The 24439-nt window shown below is 38.5% G+C and overlaps 1 protein-coding gene across 1 annotated transcript in view; it reads right to left on the bottom strand.

Annotated features, from left to right (window-relative positions):
* Positions 1–24439, bottom strand: part of PDZD8 (PDZ domain containing 8) — a 63752-nt gene that overhangs the window by 12477 nt on the left and 26836 nt on the right. The window contains exon 3 of the mRNA XM_019725252.2: positions 22208–22310. Within this exon, the coding sequence (XP_019580811.1) occupies positions 22208–22310 (103 nt within the window). The remainder of the gene's footprint in view (positions 1–22207; positions 22311–24439) is intronic.

The following is a 24439-nucleotide window of genomic DNA, read 5'->3' as shown; positions in this document are numbered from 1 at the left end:
TTTAGGCAATCTGTTGACTTCCTACTGTAACAGACAAGGATATTAGCCCATTCTCCTTCCCCCAAATTACAGTAGTTACATCACTACTTTTAGTTCCTCTACATAACCTCTTTATAACTTTAATTATTACTAATACCCTTACCTCCTTATTTCTCATTTCCTAAACCAGACAATCCTTGATATTAGCACTTCTGTCCTTCCCTTCCCTTTCCTCTTTACACCTTCCACCTTCTGAACTCTCCCATCAAAGTTGGTAACTATTATAGTCATGTTCTAACTATAATTAAGCTGTCAAGGTTGATGATTGAATCTAAAGGCTAAAAATGAGCAGTGTTTACAATATTATTACATAAATATCATTTATTGCAAAGCTGGGCATCATTACCTTTTCTGTCTTGTACAGCCTTTTGTTTTTCTTGGAGGTTTTATTTTCTTTCAACAACGTAGCTTTCACTTTAGATGCAGGATTTATGTAAGTACTGCTTCTGTGATTAACTCTTAAATCCATCTAGCCATTAGTTTACATATTAAATTATTTAGCACTTAGTTGAAAGGAAGTTTTTCTTTAACTCCCCACTCCTACTCCTTCCAAAATGAAGCTAGTTAATAAATGTAGAAGGAATGATCAGATTAGAAAGCTCGCCCATTTATAATCCCTCAGAAAGGTAGAGGGACAGTTTTAGATTAAAAAAAAAAAAAAGACAGTCAACCCAGTGTAATGCATGAATCTAGATGAGATCCTACTTTAGGGGGAAAAAAGCTACAAAAAAATATTTATGGGACATTGGGAGCATTTTAATACAGACTGAAAATTAGGTGAAATTAGGGAAATATTAATTTTCTATGTGTGATAATGGTTATGTAAAAGTCCTATTTTTAGGAGGTTCATACTGAAATATTTACAGGTGAAGTATCATGGTTTCTACAATAATCCTTGCCTATGACTTTAGGCAAATTACTTCTCTGAACGTCATTGGTAAAATGAGATATCTATCTCAGACGTGGAGCTATGAAAAGGTTCAGTATTTAGTATTGTTTCAGTAAGACACAGTGCTATTACTTAAAAACGGGGATGCAAAAGGAAAACCAGTCTACTGTGAATGAACTCAATCTACAGTTAAAGAAATAGGCAAACGTTATGAAACAAACATCAATTCAGGACAATAGAATAATAAACTATCTTGTATAATTCAAATATTGATTTATAGGATCCAGACTGAGAAGCTAAAATAATTTTATGATTAAAAACCCACCATATTAGAAAAGATAAAGATGGTGACTAATGTCAACATTTAGTAAGACAACAGCCAGTTCAAACCCACTAGAAGTATGAGTCTTAACTTCCAAAAAGTAGAAATTATACTGATGGTGGTAAATATCTACTTTTGCACACAATTGTAAGTTTTCGTCCTTTTAGAAAGTTTCCTCTATGCAGCAGACTACAGACATCAAATCAAATGATAAAGGGCCAAAAAATGAACAGCTTTTAGAAAGTTTCCTCTACGTAGCAGACCAAAGACATCAAATCAAATGAAAGAGGGCCAAAAAAAAAATGAATCGCAGGGAGAGAAAAATTATATTTCTTAGGGACAAATAAAAGCATAATAAAACCTCCCCTATTCCAAGAGATGAGCTACGAGTAAGGAAAAGTTAACATCTATAGAACTTTTTACTCAAAATCTTTGTAGATGGCCAGTTTGCTTTCTACATTTCTTTTAGAGAATAAGGAAAACTTGGTCCCTCAGTGTCCCAAGTGAGGAATCAAGTTTTCTGCTGCAGGGGAGGTAACAAATGGGGTCACAACACCTCTCCTCCCCTTTGAAACAGTCATCCGGTTACATCCATGGAATTTGCCTGCAAGTTTTAGTCCAAATCCTTCAAGTCTAAGCCTGTGGCTACAAGCCATATACATTCCACGGTCCTGAGACTGCTCAGACCACAAGGACCCCACCTTCATCGGAGGGTTGGAAGCATTGTGGCCAGTTTCTGAATGTGAGTTAGCAGTTTTAGGGAGCATTAAACTCTATTCTAAGGCTGAAGCATGATGTGCGACAAGACACGAATGGATACAATGTGATGGGACTTCGGGGGTGGGGGGTGAAGACAGCCTCTGAGTGAGGGGTCTGGGGAAGGCTTCCTGCAAGGGGATAAAATTTAGGTTACATCTTAAAGCATGAAAAGAATGTGAACAAACAATCTTGGAGTTGGAGTGTGGGTGTGGGAAGGAGTAGCAGAGGCTATCGTTCTAGGCCATGGTAACATTGTTAGAACAAAGAGATGGAGACAAGAGTTCAGGGCACATCAAACAATTCAGACCATCATGATGTTATCAGCTGAGATTTAACGAAAGAGAAAATTCCTACCCTGATTATGACAAAACACATTTTATGAGGGGAAGGCAGCAGTATTTCATAGAGTGTATCACAATCGTACAATATTCTGGTTATCTAATAGAGAAAAAGTCCTACAATATGTTATCTTGCAATAAAAGTACATAGAGTTTGCAAACATCTATTAATATCTGTTTGCTATAAATGTGTTTCTTAAGCCTGTACTTTGTGACATGACTGGTATTTTATAAAAGAAATGAAATTGGTAATCCTAAACCCTTACTGTATATGCAGAAGCACACCAACGTTTGCCACGTTCTCCCCCCCTCTGGGCCGATGCCTGCAGCCCTCTAATCCTTGGTATGGTTATAGTAGGAACAGCCTTGCTTAGATAGCATGATTCCACTGCGCTGCCTCATTACATGTTCCAGGGGCATACACCTGACTCTGGCTGGACCAATCAGAGTTCCCTCCTACACGGTGGACATTCGGATTCAAAGATTCCCTGAATGGAATAAAGATAAATGTAGCTGTAGGCATCTGTGTATCTCCTTACAGGCTGGGATGTGGAGACAGCCAGTCTGCAGAGGGAAGAAGAAAGTGTATGAACAGCCAGGAGCAGAGAGGAAAGACAGAGGCCTGACAGTGGTTTTGTGTCTGGTTCCAGTGTGTTTCTAAGGCCGGGCTGCACTCCTGCTAATAGCTATGCAGAGTCTAATCCACACAACCACAACCAGTGGCTCTGACACCTGCCCGTGGGGTCCTTGAAACACCATGGTACCCTACCCCTTTTTTTGCTTAAGCTAGTTTCAGTGGGTAACTGTTTCAATCAGGTTCTAGCTTCTTAGCAGGCATGGTGTTAGAGACCTGTCACATAGTATCTCATTAAACTCAAAGTCTGTATTTATTAAACTAGAAAGCTACAAACGTATTTTAAATGTAGGATGTATTTTCTGTCAACTGACTTGAATTTTGTTGAAACCACAAGATAGCTTTCTGTTGGAGTAGAAATACTATTTCTAGTATTTTTTTTGTATGACATAATAAAGTTTATGAATTGTCAAGAATTTCTGACATATACTAACTAAACAGCAATTATAAGAGCTGAACCATGAGTCAATACATACAAGATTGCAGACAGCCTGCACTCAACTCCACCAATAATGTCAGACACAGGTTAAAAAATCCTAGCTGTATGTGCATCTGTCTTGTGGAGAACAATTTAGTGAAAACACCAAGCCAGCCTTTAAGAGCTCTCACACCCCTTTTAGCCTTCTTGGACCCAGCTGAGATGCCTTATTTTCACCGGGGAGAAAAACAGAGTATTGATTTTTTGATCCCTTCCTAACATGAACATAATTTTATACAATGGACAAAAAGAGGATATATTTTAATAACATCAATATAACTCTTTTACAAACTGTTCTCTCCTACACAAGCTTGGAACATTGAGCAAAAAAACAAAAATGCAACAAAGAGTTAAAGAATCACTAAGTAAAAGACCTGAAATTACTGTAACCAGGTGTACTTCTGAGTGCTCTTTCATTAAATAAGTTCCTGAAAAAGACATCATGAGAACTATTTCCCAGTGTTTTTTGGTTGAATAGTGGGGCAGGGAAGGGAGAAATAACAATAATCTGTACACATATGTACTCGATGCCAGTGTAGTAACTGAACTTTTAAGAGCAGGCTTTTATGCAGTTAACCATTCCCAGTCTTCCTGGCTCACAATGTAAATCAATACCTATTCTACCAGAATTCTCATGTTACAGTAACAAAAGATGACCACGACCTTCAGACACATCGGTGTATTCTGTAACTCCTCTCCCCAAAATAAAACGGTGGTAACATGTTCAGAAAAATCAATGTTGAGCTAAGAAACATACTTGAACGTAACCGATAGCAAAGCTACTAAGAAAAGTCATGTATAGAAATGCACTAACTGATTCACTCACACATTGAAATGCGGAGGCACTGAGTACTGGGTCTGGGAGGTAGAGTTGTGAGCATCACAGACGAGCTTCCTTGGGCTCAGGTAAGCAAGAAAGGGAGGAGTGAACAAATAATTACAGCAATACTTATGTGATTTAACAGGAGTCACCTAACATTTAGGGAGCAGAGAAGACATTCCTGAAAAACAAATTTGACACTTGAAGGATGAGTAGGAGTTTGCCAGGCCAGGTGAAGAAGTGAAGGCAACACATCTAAACCAAGAGAGCAGCTGGTCTGAGGGGAGGAGACGAGAGCTAGCATGATGTATCTGGGGAGCTGAAGAAAGTTCAGGATTGCAGCACTTTGACAAATTCAGTCTATGCGAACAGGGAGAGAATCCTGGTTTATTAAACTTAAAAGAGCTTTCAAAAGAAAGAAGCATAATATTAATTCCACCACCAATTTCATGCCCAAGATGGTCAACGTTAACAAATGGTAGCTGGTATAAGATGCATTTGAATGTGCTAATTAATGCTATCATGTGACTGGAAACTTGAATGCAAATATTTAATCCACGCCAATCCTTAAAAAAAAAAAGAAATCACAATTTCATGAATATTAGCTCAAGAGGAACATTTTTTTCTTTGGGGTGGGGGGAACCCCTAAAAAGTCAAATGTTTAAAAATGTGTTTCAAATTGCTTCAAAGTTTGATTGTTTGCTGTAAAACATATCATTTATAATACAAAAAACTTTCCTAAAGATACTTGTAAACCACTGAGTGCTGCTCCTTTCATAGGCCACTTCTGCATTATTCATAATCCCAAAGCTCAAGTACTCTAACCCTAAAACCCACGTCCATAAAGCACAAACCCATGGAGTCTGCAAACAGACTTCTCCCATGGCCACATTTATTTGCTCAGATTGACCCAAGTGGGTATGAGTTCTATAAGCTATGACGCCCACGCTCTGAATGCCTAAACGTAATGCACGAAGTGGTGAGCAGCCCAGAGCCACGCCTGACTGGGGCAGCGCCGGCGTTAGCTCCAAGTTCCTGGCAGGCTCAGCCCGGCCTCACTGCCTGTCTGGCCCCGGGGCCAGGATCCAAGGCGAACGGTCTCTGGACTACTTCTGTCCCACCAGGCTGGGCAGACGGAAACCTGGTTCCCCTTTCTCCCTTCCTTCCTCCCTTCCCTTTCCTAGGCAGTGGATCAGGGCCCGGAGCCAGGCACCGAAGACCCAGGACAATAAGATTAAACAGAGGAGAACCTACACGTAACACAGCTCTCTCAGGTGGCCCAGGACTGGGTGACAACAGAAGAGCTTCCATAGGAGCTTTCTTTTTTGAGAAGCATGGTGACATGAGACAGCTAAGTGACAAACAGCATCTGACTCCAGGAGAGGGGAACCTTGAAGTTCAAGCCCCGTCATTAACCATTTTTTTGGAAGGGCATTTTCTACCCACTGCAATATTCATTAACTACTGCACTGACTCTAGGGGTTATGTTGCCTCCATTTTTTAAAAATGGAAAACATGACTGTTTCAGCTGTAACACAGGTTTTTGTAGACTGGCTGAAGAACCTCTACAGGCACCGTTTATGTCGGACACTCCATGCTTCTGTCAAGTCAACACCTCTAGCCTCACTGCCTCCTCCAGGGTCTTTTCAGTACCAGGCCCGTGCCCTCGCTTCACTTACTTGCTCACAGGTTACAGGGAGTTGGCCTGCTTTCCCCTCTTTGCTAAAAACGGCCAGCACCTACGGTTTGCCCTGGCTTCCTTATTCTTATTAGCCCAGAAAAGCACCCTATTCTTACTGAAGGACCCTCTGGCTAGGCAAACATCCTATGCAGGGGGCAGAATTAGAGATTGTAAAAACAATTGTAACAAGTACATAGATCATAAAAGCAATTAGTTTATAAACTGAAGTTTTCAAAAATACATGCCTGAAAGTAGAACTATTTGTTTATGCTAATCAAATACCCCGGATATTCTGGGATTATTCAAATTTTAAAAATGGTCTTCAAAAACCATTCTATTAATGCACATCCAAACATTTCTGTCAGAAAGCCACTTGGGTGGACTAAAAGCTTGGTTGCTGTGTGCCTAAGAATATAATACAGCTCCTTTGGTCAAAGTAACCAAAACTCTACGTGCCGAGTATTTCCAGAAGCTGACTAAAAATCATTGTTTTTGATGGGCCATTGTACATATCACTTTTACTTGGCTTGCTATGGGACTTGGCAATTAAATTCTAAATATCAGGGACCCAGGCAATTCTGACTAGCATTAAAGATTTATCCCCAAACTCTGAACTACAATTGAGAGGTTAAGGTTTCTAAAACTAGATCGACTCTCATATTAAATAAGTTATTGAGCTGTTACAAGGGGAACTTCTACGTACAACATGCTTGGCACGGAATGTGTCAGAGGTATAACTTTCTGGTCATTTCAGTGAACTCCAAATGTCGGATCAATCTGCTTATGGTTACAGGGCACAAATTACAGCCAGGCTAGGGACCAACAGCGTACTGTCCACCTCCGTTAGAAGCAGCAACAAGGCTGTTGAAGATCTGGGGCCATATTTCTCATGTTACCACCCATGTCCCCTAAAACCACAACCATCATTGATGACCCCACTAACTCCCTTAGTGCCACGCTCAACACCGACAAGGAGAAGGGTATGTCCTTGTTCGTATTCATTCTCCCCGCTGCTCGCCCTCGCTTCCTCTCTCGCTCTCTCCCACATACATACAAACACACGAGTGTGAAGTAACATTTAGCTCAATTCCGAAGTAAATGAGAATGAGAGTACTATTACTCAATTTCTGCTTATAGAGCACATTTCAATAAATTATAATTCTGAAAAGTTAATAAAACAATTTCTAGGTTCTACAATGAAAAAGGAAACACATACAAAAGGCAATACTGAGTCTCTGAAGGGTCATTCTGTACCATACTTTCAAGCGCAGGCGGTTTTAACAGCACAGAAGATGCAAACTGAAATACTTCATGACATTCTCAACTACCGGGTAACTATGTGTTGTTGCTTCCAAGGACACAACTAAATTCTCAGTCATCTTCCATTCAGGTGTGTCATGCTAACAGAAAAAAAAGGTGGTACGATGTTATTAGCTATCTTCTTTGAAACTGTCTTGTCAGCAAAGAGGATTCACAATTTGGATGCACACAATCATACCGCCTTTTTCACAGAAAGTGTAACTCTCGAAACAGCTACATGGCAAAGGACTCGTTTTTATTTCTTGGTATAAAAATTACTATCAATCCCACAGGACTTTCCAAAGATCTGTCATTAAAGTTTAACCAGTTGATAAAGGTTTAAATCAGAACAGTTCTTAAACCCAACTCGTAAGCCAGATAAATGAAAAACAATGTCAGGTAAAGAGAAGTGCTACTGCGGAAATAAATTTTCATGCCCACCATCCCAAATGATGACAAAAATTATACTTCTTAAAAAAAAAAGTTCTTAAAGGGGCATGTTGAATAAATCTTAAACTCTTTCCCATGGATTTTACATGTAAACATTTTGTCAGCAGAATGCCTAAAATTTCAGTAATCACCTCTTAATGGATAAAAACCACAAACCACTGAGATCAGCCCCTCCCCAGCACTGGGCAGATTCTTTTCTGGGAAACACTGCAGTGTCTGGGACGGCTTGTACTCAGTGTTGGGCTTGAATTCTGGCTCTAACATTTACTAGTTTTGTAGCCTCTGTCTTATTTGTAAAAAGGGGATACTAATATCTACCACACTGGGTTGTCAGATTAAACCAAACTATGGACTAAGTCTAGCACAATCCAGGCACTTCCATGATTTCTCCTCAGGTGGGTTAGGAAGACTTCTTCCTGGGGTGAGAACACAGGAGGCCCCTCAATCTTCAAACCAGAACGCCAGCATGGCCATGTGATAACCTGGTCGCTAAAGCAACTGGATGGTCAATTAGGGCTGCGTCCTTTGGTTGCATCATCCGACAGACAACAAAGATATAGAAATATGCCGAAAAAGTGAAGTCCATCCTACAAACACAACTGACCTAAGAGATCTAAAGAATAAAAATGATCCTTTGCCCAGGTTCAAAGAATGCTAGGAAAGTAATCACATCCAAATGATTACCTTGCAATACACTTAGGTGTCTTCTTTTTCTCCCTTTTTAAATCTGATGGAAGTCTCCACTAGTATTTTGATTTGAAACTAATTTAAAATTTACACAACCATTCCAGTGAAATAAAGAGCTCTGAAAAGTACACAAAGTCTGAAGTTGTTATGGAAACAACAGAATGGAAAACTCGTGCTCTTAATTCCTTTGTCAGATAGAAACAATTCTCATTCTGAATCACCAAATCAACCCTCAACTTCATATATTCTTCTGCAGGGTGATTTACATCTTACTAAGGGAGTGTGAAAGTCTTAGGGACTGATTGTCTTTTTTATAACTTTTTATCCTGAAATAATTTCAAACTTACAGAAAAGTTGCAAAAATAAGACAAAGAATTTCCATTTATTCTGAATCCAGAGTTCCCAACTGTCAATATTTTGCTACATTTGTTTCTCTCTCTGCATTTTTTCTGAACCATTTGAAAATAAGTTGCAGACATGATGCCCCTTACCCTAAATATTTAAGTGTGTATTTTCTAACAAGGACATTTGCTTATATAACCACAGTACAATTACCAGTCAGAAAATTAACATTGATACAATACTATAATCTACAGACTCTATCTAGCTGGAATACAATTTAAAAATACTTATTATTTTTGCATCTTTGACCAAAGAATCACTTAGATGAGGGGTCAGCAAACTACAGCCTGTGGACTATTTTTAACGAAATTTTACTGCAAAACAGCCACACTCATTTGTTGATCTACTGTCACTGGCTGCTTTAGATGTTAAAGCAGCCAAGTTGAGAAATTGTGACAGTGATTGGTCTGCAAAGCCTATTTACTATTAAAAGTGTGCCAGCCCATAACTTTCAGAATAAGTGTGCATGAATACACACACTGACATTATGGATTTCTTTACAATACAAAAAAATTGCAAGATGTCTAAATGCTCATCAGTGATTGTTTAAATTATGGTACACAGAGGAATATCATGCCGACATAAAAACAGCGACACGTGTATATGGAGTTAAAAATATGCCCTCAGTATATTTATTATTAAGTAGGAAAAAAGTCAGGTTATTAGACACATGATGTCATTTTATTCTTTAAAGAAACAAACACACCCTGTGAATAGTGTGTATATGTTTGTGTTTATCAAGTTCTTCTATAAAGTTAACGATGGTCTCTCTGAGTAGTGAGAGTATGGCTGGCTTTTGCAATTTTATCTATAGCTTTCTGAATGTGTTTTTCAATTTGGCAAAAAAATATATAGTTCATACCAATTTCTAAACATATATACTTCCATAGAAATTGCTGATTATATTGTCAAAATATGCAAGTTTCCTCAAATTTCACAAATGAAATATCATCACAAAAATTCAAACTCTGCTTCATGTTATCTACGTCCTTGTGCTCACTCCATGTTTCCTACTTAGACTTCGAACATCGTCAGTGTTGATTAATTTACAAAAGAGAATTCACACATCATGTAGAAAATAAGCCATCTGTCCATACTCTTAAGAATCACTTGATAACCTTTAAAGAAATATAATGAATTACCCGGAAGTAGTCTTATTTACAATAATTGATAAAACCTTCTTATCTCTTCCAGTATAGAGCACACTGTTTATATAAAACAGTCTTCAAATACAACCACCTATTTGTCCAGTACAATCCAATATCAATGTAAATCAACACGCTTACAAATGGGAAACACAGCTGTCCCCGAACCCACTTTAAACTCTACTTACATTCAATATTTGTGTGGAGAAATATTCAATACCTTACGGAAAGAGACTGGTTTAATAGGACATATGAATTAAGTGTTATCGCTGTCCTTTCCATTTCCCTGATTGAAGGTAACAAAAATTTCAATCTAGTTTTATTTTAGCTTATTCATTTTAAAGTACCTTCAATTAGTAAATAGTAGAACTTCACACTTACAGTAAAATGCAAAGATGAACGCTGGAGATCTCAGTTGAGTACCATGAACTACCCCTTCCTAAATACTGGAAAACTATGTTATTAATTATAGACATCTAGACTTCTTTTCTATGTTATGACATTAACACTCTTTATTCCTAAGAAGTTCTTAATTTATCTTAAACCTCCCTAAACTTCAATGTTTGCTCATTCTTTGTCCTCAGTTGAGATGGGCAGTACCTCGTTGACCTCATCCTTTTTAGAAAAGCCTTTAGTAAACTTGCTGATGTTCTTAAAGGTCAATATTTGGCCTTCCTGTCTTAAAAAAACCACTGTCCCATGACTGAGGAAGCTATTCCCCTGTCCTCCTCACCTTGTTACAGGAAGGATCTAAAAGGGAGTGGGGGCAGGGGATTTATAAGAATATGCAAAATATCAGATAGCACTAAAAACACGGAGCAAAAGAGATGGCATTTTGGTTACGTTCAACAGTAATAGTTACTATTATAGTTACTATGTGCCAGACGCTGTGCCAAGCGTTTTACAGACACTGAACCCTTATACTATTACTATTATCTCTGTTTTGGAGATTCTGAAATAACTTGTTCACAGGCATAGAACTAGAGTGGAAGAGCCCTTATTTGAACCCACCACTGGTAGAGATGATACAGTAACTAAGAACCCCAGCGGGAGCCATACCGCCCGCCCGGGTTTGCAGACTGTCTTTACCCCCAGCTAGCTGGTGATTTGGGAAGTTCCTTTCTCCCTTTGTTGTCTCCGTTTCCTCATATGCAGGACGGAGATGATAACGGGGGTTGTATGCCTCTTCTCATGGGGCTGTTAGGAGAATTAAATGGTTCACGCATAGAAAGTCTCACACTCATGACTGGCACAGAGGAAGTGCGTGTATCTTGTTACCGCTCCTCACTCCCACTGGGCTGGCCCAGGAGGTGTAACTACTTACTGCAAGAGCTCTGCTCACGCCTCTCTCCTAAGCTGTGTCTTTCCTAGCTCTGCGTCCTGCCTCTCAGTGTATGACTCAGAAGATGAGCTATTTGGCCAAGTGGGTTTCTACGGGACGGTGTACTGTGCCTTGAAAAGGATGTTTCAGTTCATGACAAAGTATAGACTGACTGAATCAGTTTTCCTCGGATGAGAGAAAACTGGAGGGTCCGGAGAAATGTAATCCAAAAACAATGCTTAAGTTTTATTAACAGTATTTCCTTAACTTGTTCTCAAAAGCTCTTTTAAAAGAATATTTAGATTCTTATTACTCTGTTGTGAAACCGTTGTTTCTCTTTATTCTATCTCAAAAAAGAGGTCTAAAAACAGAGCATATACCCCAAATAATGTTCAACTTATTAAATGTTAAAACTTTATGTAACAGCACCAAAAATATAAAAACAAAAACAAAAAACAGTCGATCACAGCAGCACATGAAAAATATTCCACCTCTGGACTGACCTGTGACAGTCACTGTACCTCAAACCCCACGTTAGAATGAGACCTTCCTTCTCCCTCCTCCTGGCTCCAGCCGTTCTGGCTTCCTCTCTCACTCTTCAAAAACACCCCAATTTCCAGTTGTACCCAAGCCACATTGATGCTATTTTCTATTTTCGTTGCCATCCTTTTGGTGTGGACTTTCATTACCCCTCACCTGTACTATTTCAAGTCTTTCCCGCATCAAATCATCCCTGACTTGACCCGTCTGCTGCTAGATTTGGTAAATATATTATTTACTACCTGCTATATGCCAGGTACTGTGCAAGACATTTCAATGCACAGAATCTCATTTTTTCCTCATACAACCCTGTGAAGCATTATTGGTCCTATTTTATAGAGAAAGTAAAGTACTGTGCTTGTGGATGAGAGGGTTTGGGGACTTTAAGATCATGCTGCCAACAAGTGACTTAGCTAAGACTCAAACTCAGAGCCAAGCCTGTCTAAAGCAAGATTCTGACGAGATCACTTTTATTCTAAAAGCCTCCATAACTCCTACTGTTCGGGAGAGGAAGGGCCAACCTGCTTAACCTGGTATTTAAAGCACTCTATAATACGGTCCCACTGTTTTAATCTGGTTATGCATAATCTTCCCTCACTACCATCTTCTTTAGCCAACCTGCACAATCCACTGTACCCTAAACATACTCAAGTAGTCTCCCCCTCTTTATTTGGGTTAGCCCATGCCCCCCACCTTGAAATGTTCTCCCTACCATCTCAAAATCCTACATACACTGTGAGGCTTAGCTCCTTACCATATTCCTCCCTGGTTTTCCTGCAAGAAGGCTACCTCCCCTTCCCAGGAACCCCACAGCACTTTATCCTGAGACTCTCGCAGGGCATTCACATGCTGGTCGTAATACTGATGCTCTCGGTACTGCTTGTGGCCTTTCCTCACCGCCTAGCCTCCTTGCAGGACCACATTCACTTGCCTTCACGTCACACTGTCTCTTCTTTCTCATACAGTGACTTTCACTGATGTTTTAGTTCATGATTTGATTGGGAGAGTTAATGCTTCTGTATTTTAACCTAACTTCCTACTCTTTTCACAGTATTTCACAATCATATTAAACACACTTAGAAAATGAGACAAGAGAACTGCATCCCTCATTTTTAACCAAGATGAACTTTATGAGTGGAAATACTGCATAGGATTTACTACTAAAGCTCAAAGGCATTTAGTTTACTTAAGAAGCCAAATTATAGAACATTATATGTGGTTAAAATTTCACTGAATCCCTACCGTATTCACAAATATTATCAAAGTGAACTAAACCAGAGTTTTCATAAAAACTGACATTTTCAAAAAAGCTTTATTTGCTTTAATCTTTCTCTTCCTTTGGTAAGATTAAGACTGTAAATGGCAAATGTTCAACAGGAACCGAAACGCTATCTGCAAGGCATGTGGTCTTAAACAAACACGCCAAAATGCCAACTCGGAACTATCGCGCCTAATGTATTTATAAATTTGTCTCTTACTTGAAATCAGTTCCTTAGGGAGCTCTTTTAGACTCTGTGTGTACATTCAACAGTGTGTGGTTAGATTTGAATATATGTTATTCAGCAAAACTTCTAAAACTCTCCAAAACTAAAAGGGAAGGAAGTGAACTACACACGGAGTAAAAAGTTTTGATGGTTTTTTAATGATGCTGTACCGTATGTACCATATTTGTAAACTGAAATCCTTACTCTAAAAATCGCATTTTTTACAGAAGGCATATTGAGCACTAAATCTCATTCTGTGGACTGAACCCAAACACTTTTATTTGGTTAAGACATACATCAGTGATAGCTTGAGGGGAGAAGAGCCACAGAAATGTGACTGAGTCATGCTGAAACCTGAAAGTCTGGAAGAAAAAGGGCTGAAGGTAAATGGAGGCTCATGGCCAGACAGCCAGCTTCAGTCTCCCCGTAAGAATTTATTGAATACCCACGAAATGCCAGTGCTGGGAGCCAAAACAATCATGGTATATGCTATACAAGAAGATACTGGTGGAAATAACACTGATCAAATTTTCATACAACTATAAATGTGAATTCCCAACTGTGGCAAGTATTCCCAAAGAGTTCTTGCTCATTAGGGAAGGTTTCCCAGAGGAATGATGATTCGTTGGTGAATCAGTCAGGATCGGATAAGGAAACAGAAAACAGCTAAGTATTTGAAACTGAGGGACCCGAAAACAGGGAAACGGCTACTCAGCAATGGAAGAATTGAAGCCGAACAGGGGATAGTGAGGCAACTCAGATATTAGCAACACTCAGAAGTCACTTCAAGCTTAGGTGGAAGGACACGGGAGGAAATGGCATTTAGAGGCCAGGGGCTGGAGCACGAGGCAGAAGCTGGAAGCATGGTGGACCTGTCCTGGAGAAGCACAGAGCCAAGGAAGAGAAATACTGGCTGCCACACACGTTGCCCAAGGCGGAGAAGAGGAAGAACACCTGGCGTCCCTAGTCCACGTGTTTCCCACCAGAGCTTCACACTGGCCAAACCCAGCTGCCAGTCACCTGACACTGACGCCGTGGAAATACCACCCGCATCGGTCAGCCCTGTAATGACGCAGCGCTAGGGAAGGGCCCAGGAATACACCTGAGGCGAACAAGCTGAGGTCTGGCCCAGGCAGAGATCTGGACTAGGGGTAGGTATAGGCATCCACGTGGAGAAACGTGCTGGGGAAGGGTGTACACGCACAAAGGTTGTGTAGTGCACAGAGTATGGCGAGTATGAGGACAGAGAGACGGCCAGCACAGCCAAAGCAGAATGCGAGGGGAGAAGGTAAGTCTGGAGAAAGAGAGACCAGGCCAGAGAAGGCTCCAGGGTCACATCCAGGAATCTGTCCTTATTCTAGGAGCTGTAAAAACCGCTGAAAGACTTAAGGAAGCTCACACTTGTATTTCCAAACAATCTCTCATCCTCTCCTCCCCCTCCTAGGGCATTCAAGGAACACCTGCAACATGCTAGGAATTCTACTAGGTACAAGACACACAGGATAAAAAAATGTAGCATATTTGTGCCCCGGTGAAGTGTACCAGCAAGTATGTAGCATGCAGTATTATCAAAGACCTCCTAAGTATCCTTCTTTCAGCATTTATCATCTGATTACCATCAGGGACGTGAGATTTATCTTCACAGCCCCATACACTTAGTTCCTTGCTCAGTAAATTTGTTGATTACCCTATTTATTTTTTGTATTTATAGGCTTCCATTAATCACTCACCCACCTTTGTCTTTTCAGCTGAAGATCACTAATTTTTTCCCATCCATTTATCTTTATATGGCTATCTCACTTCCATGTTAATTTTAGTTCTTTCTCTCCACCTGATCCAGCTGTTATAAATTTCCTATATCACAGAAATGCACATATAATTCTGTGGGAAGAATTTCATGGTTTTTAAATACGCATGTTCATTTTGTGACACCTACTCTCATGAAAAGTTGAATTTCTTGTTTTGGAGGCACAACGACGTATTGTTTACTTCTTTAAGGATCCTAGATCTCATATAACTAAGAACAGCTTGGAATTCTTTCTTACACACTTGTCCTAAGAGCTCTTTTCTCATTTTGTACCTCTTAACTTGGCATGCCCTAGAAAAGTTTAGTGCCACATGCAAGTCTCAGTGTTACACTGCACGTTCCTTCTCCTAGGTCTGTGCTGCCCAGTACAGCAGCCACGAGGACACGTGGCCACTGAGCACCTGAAATGTGGCCAGGATGAACTGTGATGTACTGTTGAGTGTAGAATATGCACCCGATTTCAAAGACTTTGTACAGAAAAAAATATCTCCTTAATTTTTATGTTAATTACATGTTGAAATGACAATGTTTTGGGTATATGGGTCAAATGAAACATTACTAAAATTAAGTTCACCTGTTTACTTTTACTTTCTAAAACGGGGCTATAATGAAATGTGGCTATAAGTGGCATATTTTATTTCTATTGGACAGTGCTCTTGCAGATCATTTGTGAAAACTGACCAAAGTTGTGGACTCATTCAAGATCTCACACCTGGTCACCTTTACCCTGTTTCCCATATCCTTAAGACAGATCTATCTGTGACAAAATGTTATCCTAGCAATTAGATGATTTGGTATGGATTTTCATCAAAAGCTTTCTGAAAACTGAAAATGCATTTACTGTTTCCATTTCTTCTACTATATGCTTGTTTAGCATCTTCGTATTAGAAAGGAATCATTTCCCTATATATTGTTATTTTCCCCCAACTGATTACCCGTTCTCTACTAATTTTTCCTCTATTTGGTTGCCCTACCCGTTACGCTGGATAAAGGGAGACTCACTAGGCTCTCTAAGGCAGATTGCCTCACATCAGATTTAATCTCGGGCAACTGAACATGGCTGGTCTTATTATGAAGGCCCTTCCATTCAAATCCCAGCTCCCCATTCTCAGAGTCATCCTTGCCTCTACTCTGAACTGCTTCCACACTCACCATTCCCAAACTATCTCCTAATGATTAGAATGCCATTCACAGTCCAGTTTTTGTGAGAGGTAGTGGGATTTGACGGAAGAAGTATAGAACCTCTTTGTGCATCGGGAAAAAATTCCATTGACTCTGAAGCAGTACGTGTTACATATTTGGTTCCCATGTCTCTCTTCATACACTGAGAGTAGTTCTTAGAAAGTAGGCATCATCTCCTCAAATGTCTCTTCAGTTAAAATGGGTGTGCCTAAAAAAACAACTTAAGTTTTTATAGGGAAACAGCAGTGGAGAGAAAGATAAGTGTGACTCAAATCAAACAGAAAGATATAGTGCAGAATTAGGAGAAGTCCTCTGACCTCATAATTTGGGGCACGGCTTGACCCTATCTGAAGTCCTTCTTATAGCAGTTGCCAAGTGATACCATGTGATACTCTGAAAGGAATATACTCATTCTGATTAAGAGTCCCAAATTATCATTTATGGCTTCTCCCCAATTGTTAACTGAATGCTCTTCAGGGGTCTATTGCTTCTTATTTTTTGGCAGATCTGAAATATCATGATTATCTCCTAATGCATTTCCTCACAGTTCCCTTGGGCACCTGCATATTGGGCTACACGAGACATGAAGTGTTTCTGCTTCTGTTTATACTGAACACTTGACGTTCCAGTATCTCTCTTCTGCCCATCGACTGTAAATTCAAGGGACACAAAATATTCCTCTTTAATTCCTTCTCCATTTCAAGACAGGAAGAAATTCATACTCTTCCTTTCTCTTTGACAGTGACCTATTTATGCCAATGTACTGGCCTCATAGTTACTTAGATTTTAAACCTTCTATCTTTAATTATAGAAGGAAAAACTTGGTCTCTTATGAAGGACAATTGCTATCAAGTGTCCAAGTGCTAGAAGGAGAGGGAGTAGGGCTCAGCATCAGAAAGTGTATATTAAAAGGCTTGTTTTAAAAATGAAAACGCCTTTCATCCTTTTACTTGGAATGGAGAATAAGGGACAGAGCTAGACAGAACCGCCGAGTGCCAACTGGCCCCACCCCCGTGCCGCTACCCCGGACTCCCAGGTTCAGAGGTTCCACAGCTTATTTTCATAGGGCCTTCTCCTCTCCCCAGATAGATCAAGCATTCCAGTTGCCCAAAGAATACAGCAACCTATTTGAAGGATGGAGTGACAGTGTGGATAAATGGTAAAACAGATGGCCTGGACAGCACAGGCAGGACAGCTGAAATGGACAGAGAGAGGGTGAGAGAAAAGAACATTCACTCATAACCTATTTTATGTCTGGAACTAAGGGTAAAGCAAGCGGGTGGTCAACGGTGAGGGAATTCCAATTCTGGAAGAGTAACACGCAGGATCTCGCTCTTTAAAACTGTGTGTGTTCACGTGACATGTATGTGATCTGTTTGATTTACCATGCACACAAGAATGATTATGTATGCTTTAACATGTTTAACACGTCCGATTAATTTTATGAATGTTATTTGATAAGCACTATAAATTCTAGAGATATATAGTTGTTTTTACAGTTTCTTACTGAAATATCATGTTTCCTATGGAAATATCATGGAAACTTTTGTAAAATCTGAAAATTCCTTAAATCTGTTCATTAGTGAAAGGGAAGCAAATTATCATCACCAAACTTGCCGATTACAGTGGACTGAAAATAAACTGGCTTGTCTTTTGGTGCAGGTGAATGTATTCGTAGTACTGAGTTCGTTATTTCTTGCAAGATGATCGTGTAATTTTTGTTTAAGCCTAATATCTAATTTATTTGTACCTCAGCTGTCACATTTCATTTGATTTTCATGATAAATCTTTCCTTATTTATTATTTTTACCATTACAAAATACCTCATTTACCCTATGAGCTCTTTGATTTCGCAAGTGAGCTAACAAGCAGGGCACTGACCTGAGTGTCAGATTTTGCTCCAAACTTACTTTGGATTTCTAATAAGGTAGAAAGCGGACTTTATGCAGGTTATTTGTTAACTTATCCTTGTCAATTATTCCCTAATATCCCAATTTAAGGAAAAGTTCCTTAAAAATAAAAAGTCATCAGGTAGATTTAAATTTTTTTCTTGTGGCAAGACTGTGGACTGGCCACCTAAAAGGCATTTATAATGCTTTTCCCTCACCTTCTACTTCTACAAAGGCTGAAAAACTGAAATGATTCCCCATACCTCCTTGCTGCTAGGGGAGTTCATGTGTCTCAGTTCTAGCCAGTGAGATGTAAGTGGAAATCCCTGGCAGGAGCTTCCAGGAAAGTATTTAAAAAGGATAAAACCTGGCTGACATGTGCCTTTGGCACACTTTAGACCTCATCCTTTTTCCTGAAAGGTGGATACTTACGGGTGCATTAGACATCTTGCAACCAAAACCCCACACTAAGGATGATGGAAGAAGCCAACAAAAGCCAGGCTCTTTGGCTGTTGAACTGCCATGTTAACCAAGGGCTTTTCACACAAGACAAACAAGTCTCTTTTTGGCTTAAGCTACATTCATTAGATTTCGCTAATACCTTCTGCAAGAATTGTAAAACTGTTCCCTCTCTACCCTCAACATTTGTGCAATTACTACAAATCTAAAGTTTTCCATCTGTTATTGATCTTCCCCTATTAACAGCACAAGGTACATTATAATACTGTAAAAACTCAAAGGCACGTTTAAAATACGGAAGAAATTAAGTTTCTTTCATTCTGCACATTCACTGAAATTAGTGACTAACTGAATAAATTTCAACATTTAAAAACCGAATTTAAACCTGAAGATTGTATTTATACAAAGACAGCCTCTATACTCATTAAATACTTTAGCGTATTTATTTCCAATGATGCACTTTTCTTTCCTATCCAAATTTACAATATATTCCAAATTTTCAAGTTCTATTCGGCAATGTTTTATGTATTCTTGAAGAACATTCTAATTTTCCATCCCAGAGTTATTAAATTCAGACATATGTAATTTAATTCCTGAAGACACTTAACTGCTGCTGACATTTTCGACACCTGATGTAATTAGTAACCTAGAATTATTTCTCCAAAACTACTTATGACATCTGCTAAGATCTAAAATTATGACTCAAGATTAAAGTCTTACTAACCTTTGCTATAAAATATTAAAGCTGTCTAATCTCATGTAATAAAGGAAACTGAAAATGCCAACAGCAATGGCAAGTTATGACTATTTCATACCCATAAATACATGAGAAACCAATAATGCTTTCTCATGTATTTATGCATTTCAGAACAATCTGTGAAGCTGGTTATTCTAGTCCTCTGAGGAGTTGCTCTACATTGGATGAGATGTAACTTAAAAGAAGGTTAAGGCATGAACAACCACCAAAAAGGGGAGAGACTTTCCTAAAAACCACTATTTTGACCATGTCATTCCCATGCTCAAAATCTTCAATAGCTCCCAACTGCTTTCATAACTTCAAACTCTGTGGGTCAGCCCATCCTCCTTTTCCACTTTACTTCTCAGCCTCCTTCCCCACCCCCATCAAAATAACTCTATTCCAAAAGAATTTCATATTGCTTATTTTTATATAAGGATGTTCACAATAGTTATTACATAAAGAAACTGAAAACAATTTAATAGTCAAAGGAACATCTATGAAAATACCACATAGCCATTAAAAGTCATGGTCTTCAAGAATATGGTAATATGCTTACAGGCCTATTTAAAAAGTTAAGAATTGTGAGAGAAAAAAGAAAAAAATACAAATACAAATAAAAACAAACAAAAGAAATGTGACTATTTAAAAAAATGCTACAAAGAATAGACTATTCTAGAATAGCAAAAAGCACATTACTACTACTATAAAACAGCTAGGTAAGTATAGTTCAAAAGTACCTATTCACCTGCATAATGAGGACATAATAGAGAAATAGTTTTCCTAAATATTGGCTACTAATAATAATCATAGAATTGATTATACTGCCATGAAGAGCTAAATGAGATAGAAACAGCTAAATACCTAAGTTGTTAAATATACCTTTAAAGAGTATAATTATAATTTATTCATACAAAAAATAGGTTTGGGGGTTCCAAGAAGCACCCTTGAAATTTTATTATTCCCAGACCTATAATATTTCAATATATGCTTAGTAAATGAAACAAATTTTCTTTAAAAAAAGAAAAAAAGGCTGTAGGTTCCTTTAAGGCAGGGGTGTCCAAACTGCGGGCCAACTGCAGCCCCGCAATCCATTTTTTACTGGCCTGCAGCAAATTAAAAAAATATATTTAGTTTACTTAAATAAATCAGGTGAGGCAATACGTACTTCACCTCGAGTGAGTGGCCCGACTGTTTGTGTATTTTACAGCATATGGCCCTTGGTAAAAAATGTTGAAAAAAGTTTGGACACCCCTGCTTTAAGGCATAGATTTTTTTTTTTCTATTTCAGACATAAACTTCTGGGATTCTATTTCCAATGTGAAGCTTCATGGGCTTATTTAATAAAGAAATTCTGTAGACAACATTTGGATAAATGTTCTAAATCTTTAATACACTATTAGATTTATGCACATGCCAAGAAACATGTCACAATTGCTATTAAAACTGCTATGCAGAATATTCAGAAAATACCAACTCAACTTTGGAAACAAATTAATAACTAGTGCCAATTTTTATTCATTTAAGAACCCACAGAACCCAACAAGCCCAACTAAAACATGTTGATAGTCAAGCACTGCTTTAATTATAGCACTTAAAATGTTTTAAAAGCCTTTACATTTTTTTCAAAGTCTTGCAGTTTAGGTGACAGTCTCTTTTGAGAGATATCAAAAAAGGAACTAGGACTCTAAGTCCTTCACACACCAAAAGTGTATCCCAAATCCATTCTCTTCTTTCCATTTCCTAGGCTACCACCTAGTAAAAGTAACCAACACCTCCCCTGAATGCCTCCTAACTGCTCTCCCTTTAGGTTTACCCCCGTCCTCCTACAATCCTTTCTCTACACAGGCAGAACACTTTTTACAAAACAGTCAGAAGATCGATCACGTCACTCATCTTAAAACTCTCCCCCCACAAACAGTAAAATTCCAACTCCACGCCCTGCATGGTCAAGGGTGCCTCTACCTCACGTGTCACACTCTCGCTACACCAGCCTTCTTTCTGGTCCTCTACCACGCCTTCCTGCACACATCTGCTGCCCCCCTTGCTCGAAACGCCTTCCAGGCCCTCTCTCCCCTGAACTCTCCATACGGCTTGTTCCTCCTCATGATTCAAGCGTCCGCTCCAGCGTGAGGTTTCAGATTTAGCGAATAAAAATAGGGGATATGCTTCTACCAAAACATTATTTACTGTTTATCTGAAATTCCAATTTAACCGGGCATCCTGCTCCAGAGTCAGGGGCTCGCAAGCCTGCTCCGGTGTCTTCTCTTTAGAGGTTTTCCCTATCTATAGAGTCTCTTTTGTCGTAACTCATTACTCCTTTGTCACAACCGTATCTTGTTCACAGTCCTTGTCAATCTCTAGGAATTACATTGCTCACTTCTTTGGTTTCCTCCGTGACTGCTATGTTCTACCTCCACTTACAGAGTGTAGTTCACCTTCCCGCTCTTCTAACCCTCACACCAAGCCTCTACCCCATGTCAGCACCACAAACACAGGGCCTTTTCTTTCTTGAACTGTTTCCCCAACATGTAACAGTTCCTAGTACAAAGTAAGCACTCATAAAATACTTGCTGAACAAATGAATGCTCTAAATTTACATGCTTTCTGAGGTGTTTATAATTTCCTGCTAATTCCATAACTGTGAAACAATTTTAAAGTCTGACTTGGTTTCTTACATAAGCAAGCAATCTGAATACTAGTTTTATGTGATTCATTTCATTACTGATGTAACAAGACAAATAATTATTTGCACATGACCAAAAAGAATTATAGAAATATTAATAAAAGCATGCTTATAGAATACAAATTTTATACAGATGTAAAAGTATGCAAACCAATTTTACCGTCTTAATGGAACTCCTTTGTTTTTCTTCCCAAACACTACTGCTCAACTCAAGTGTGCAATGAACATTTGCTTCTCTGTCATAGGATCCAAAAATGAGTAACCTGCAGTATAAAAATAAAAAAAGGAGACTATTACACCAGTTACACGCATTAAAATTCTTCTTTCTGATCATTATACCAAGAACTAATAAACTATTCCATTACTATAAAAATCTTAACAGAAAAATAATGAAATCAAACACTTGGTACACCCTCTAGTGGAAAAGTGAAGTAAAGCTAAAATTAGGTGAATTTCCAGGACAAGCCTCTAAATCAAACAAACACAGAAAGTAGTATGTATTCATGAGGTAAACAAATTGACCAGATAATCTATACATAGCTACAAATCATTAAAATCAGAATTTAAAAAATACATTGTAGAATGATGCATATAGCATAACACCACCTCTATAAAAGTTAAACAGATACAAAATAGTATAATATTATTGACCAAAACAGTTGCTTATGAACACACACAACATACACACACTTCTCCATCTACTAATGTGACCTTAGGCAAATTGTTTAATTTCTCTAAGCCCATCTCTTCCTGTGAAAAATTCAGGGCAAAAATAGTACTTAACCTCTTAAGAGCTGTAGTGAGAAGAAAGAAGACAATGCATGCAAGGCATGTAGCATAGTAGGCAGCAAAAAGTAAGTGCTAAATAAATGTTTGTTTCTATTATCTTGAAAACAGCTGTCAAGGAATAGTTGCGTCACTTAATTTTACTGCTTAATATTCAGATCTAAAAAGGAAATCTCAGGTCCAATCTTGACATGATATATAAAGCACTTTTTATTACTGGAGGAAAAAATGTTACCCACATGTCCAACTTCTATATTATCTACCTTCTAAATCAGAACATAAGTCTGCCAATATGTTTTAGGAGTAAGCTTGAGAATCACTTTAGCATTAATCAACATCATTACTTATGCTTTTTCCTCTACATGAAGATCATGTCGATAGGATAGGAGTGAGATAACGAAAGAAAGTGGATGAACACATACAGTTAGAGAACGCAAGCAAATCATGTCCATACTTCACAAACTGACTTTCATAAACAGAAAAGCATCAATAAAGTGATGGCAAAAAAAAATCCCTAACTTTAAATCTTAAAAATTATTTTTAAACAGTGCTTATCAACCTATTGCCAAAAACATTAAGAAGAGTCGCAATTATAAAATACTAAGTTTAGAAAAATAAGAATTTTCATTTATCAAAGCTTTGCTGCCACCATCTGTTCAAAAAGCAAACTACCTAAGGGCCTTTACCATGCAGAGAAAGCTGTGCATCTGCTAGGGCACTCAGTCCCAACAGGTATTAATTAATCCTTTGGATTCTGGATCAAAAAGCACAATTCTTGGAATCCTCCCTTGAAATCATAAGTTATTCTATATTGTTCATATCACCATTTTTATGTTTTTTAAAAAAATAATGCAAAATTTAACAAAAATTAACTCATTAAAATGAGTCACAGACCTAAATGTAAGAGTAGAAAATATAAAAGGAAATCTTTGCGACTTTGCATTAGGCAATGGTTTAAGGTAAAACACCAAAAGCACAGTACCAAAAGAAAAAATAGATAAATGGAACTTCACTGAAACTAAAATTTTGTGCTTCAAAGGACACCACCATGTAAGTCACAATCCTCAGAATGGAAGGAAATATTTGCAAATCATGTACCTCATAAGGGTCTATCTAGTATAACCCAATTTAAAAAACGGACAAAAGATATGAATAGACAGTTCTCCAAAGAAGATACGCAAATAGCCAATAAGCACATGAAAATATGAGCAACATCATTAGACATCAGGGAGAAGCAAATCAAAACCACAGTAAGATAGCATTTCACATTCGCCAGATGAGCAACAAAAAAAGAGACAATAACAAGTATTGGCGAAGATCTGGAGAAACTGCAACCCTCATACGTTGCTGAAGGGAATGTAAAACGGTGCAGCCACTTTGGAAAAAGTGAAATGAGAGCATACATTCACACCAAAATTTCACGTGAATGTCCACGGCAGCATTATTCCTAACAGCCCAAACGTGGAAACAACCCACACGAGCATGTCCAACCACTGATGAATGGATAAATAAAACAGGTACACCTCTCACCCATGACGTGTTCCACAGCAGCTTCAATTCCAAAATAGTTTTTCCTTGCACTACCTTTCTATAGTACTTATTATTT

Source organism: Rhinolophus sinicus, linkage group LG07, assembly GCF_036562045.2.
Source record: "Rhinolophus sinicus isolate RSC01 linkage group LG07, ASM3656204v1, whole genome shotgun sequence".
Classification (NCBI taxonomy): Eukaryota; Metazoa; Chordata; class Mammalia; order Chiroptera; family Rhinolophidae; genus Rhinolophus; species Rhinolophus sinicus.
The sequence above is the reverse complement of the archived record's forward strand: the minus strand, read 5'-3'. Positions and strand labels throughout refer to the sequence as shown.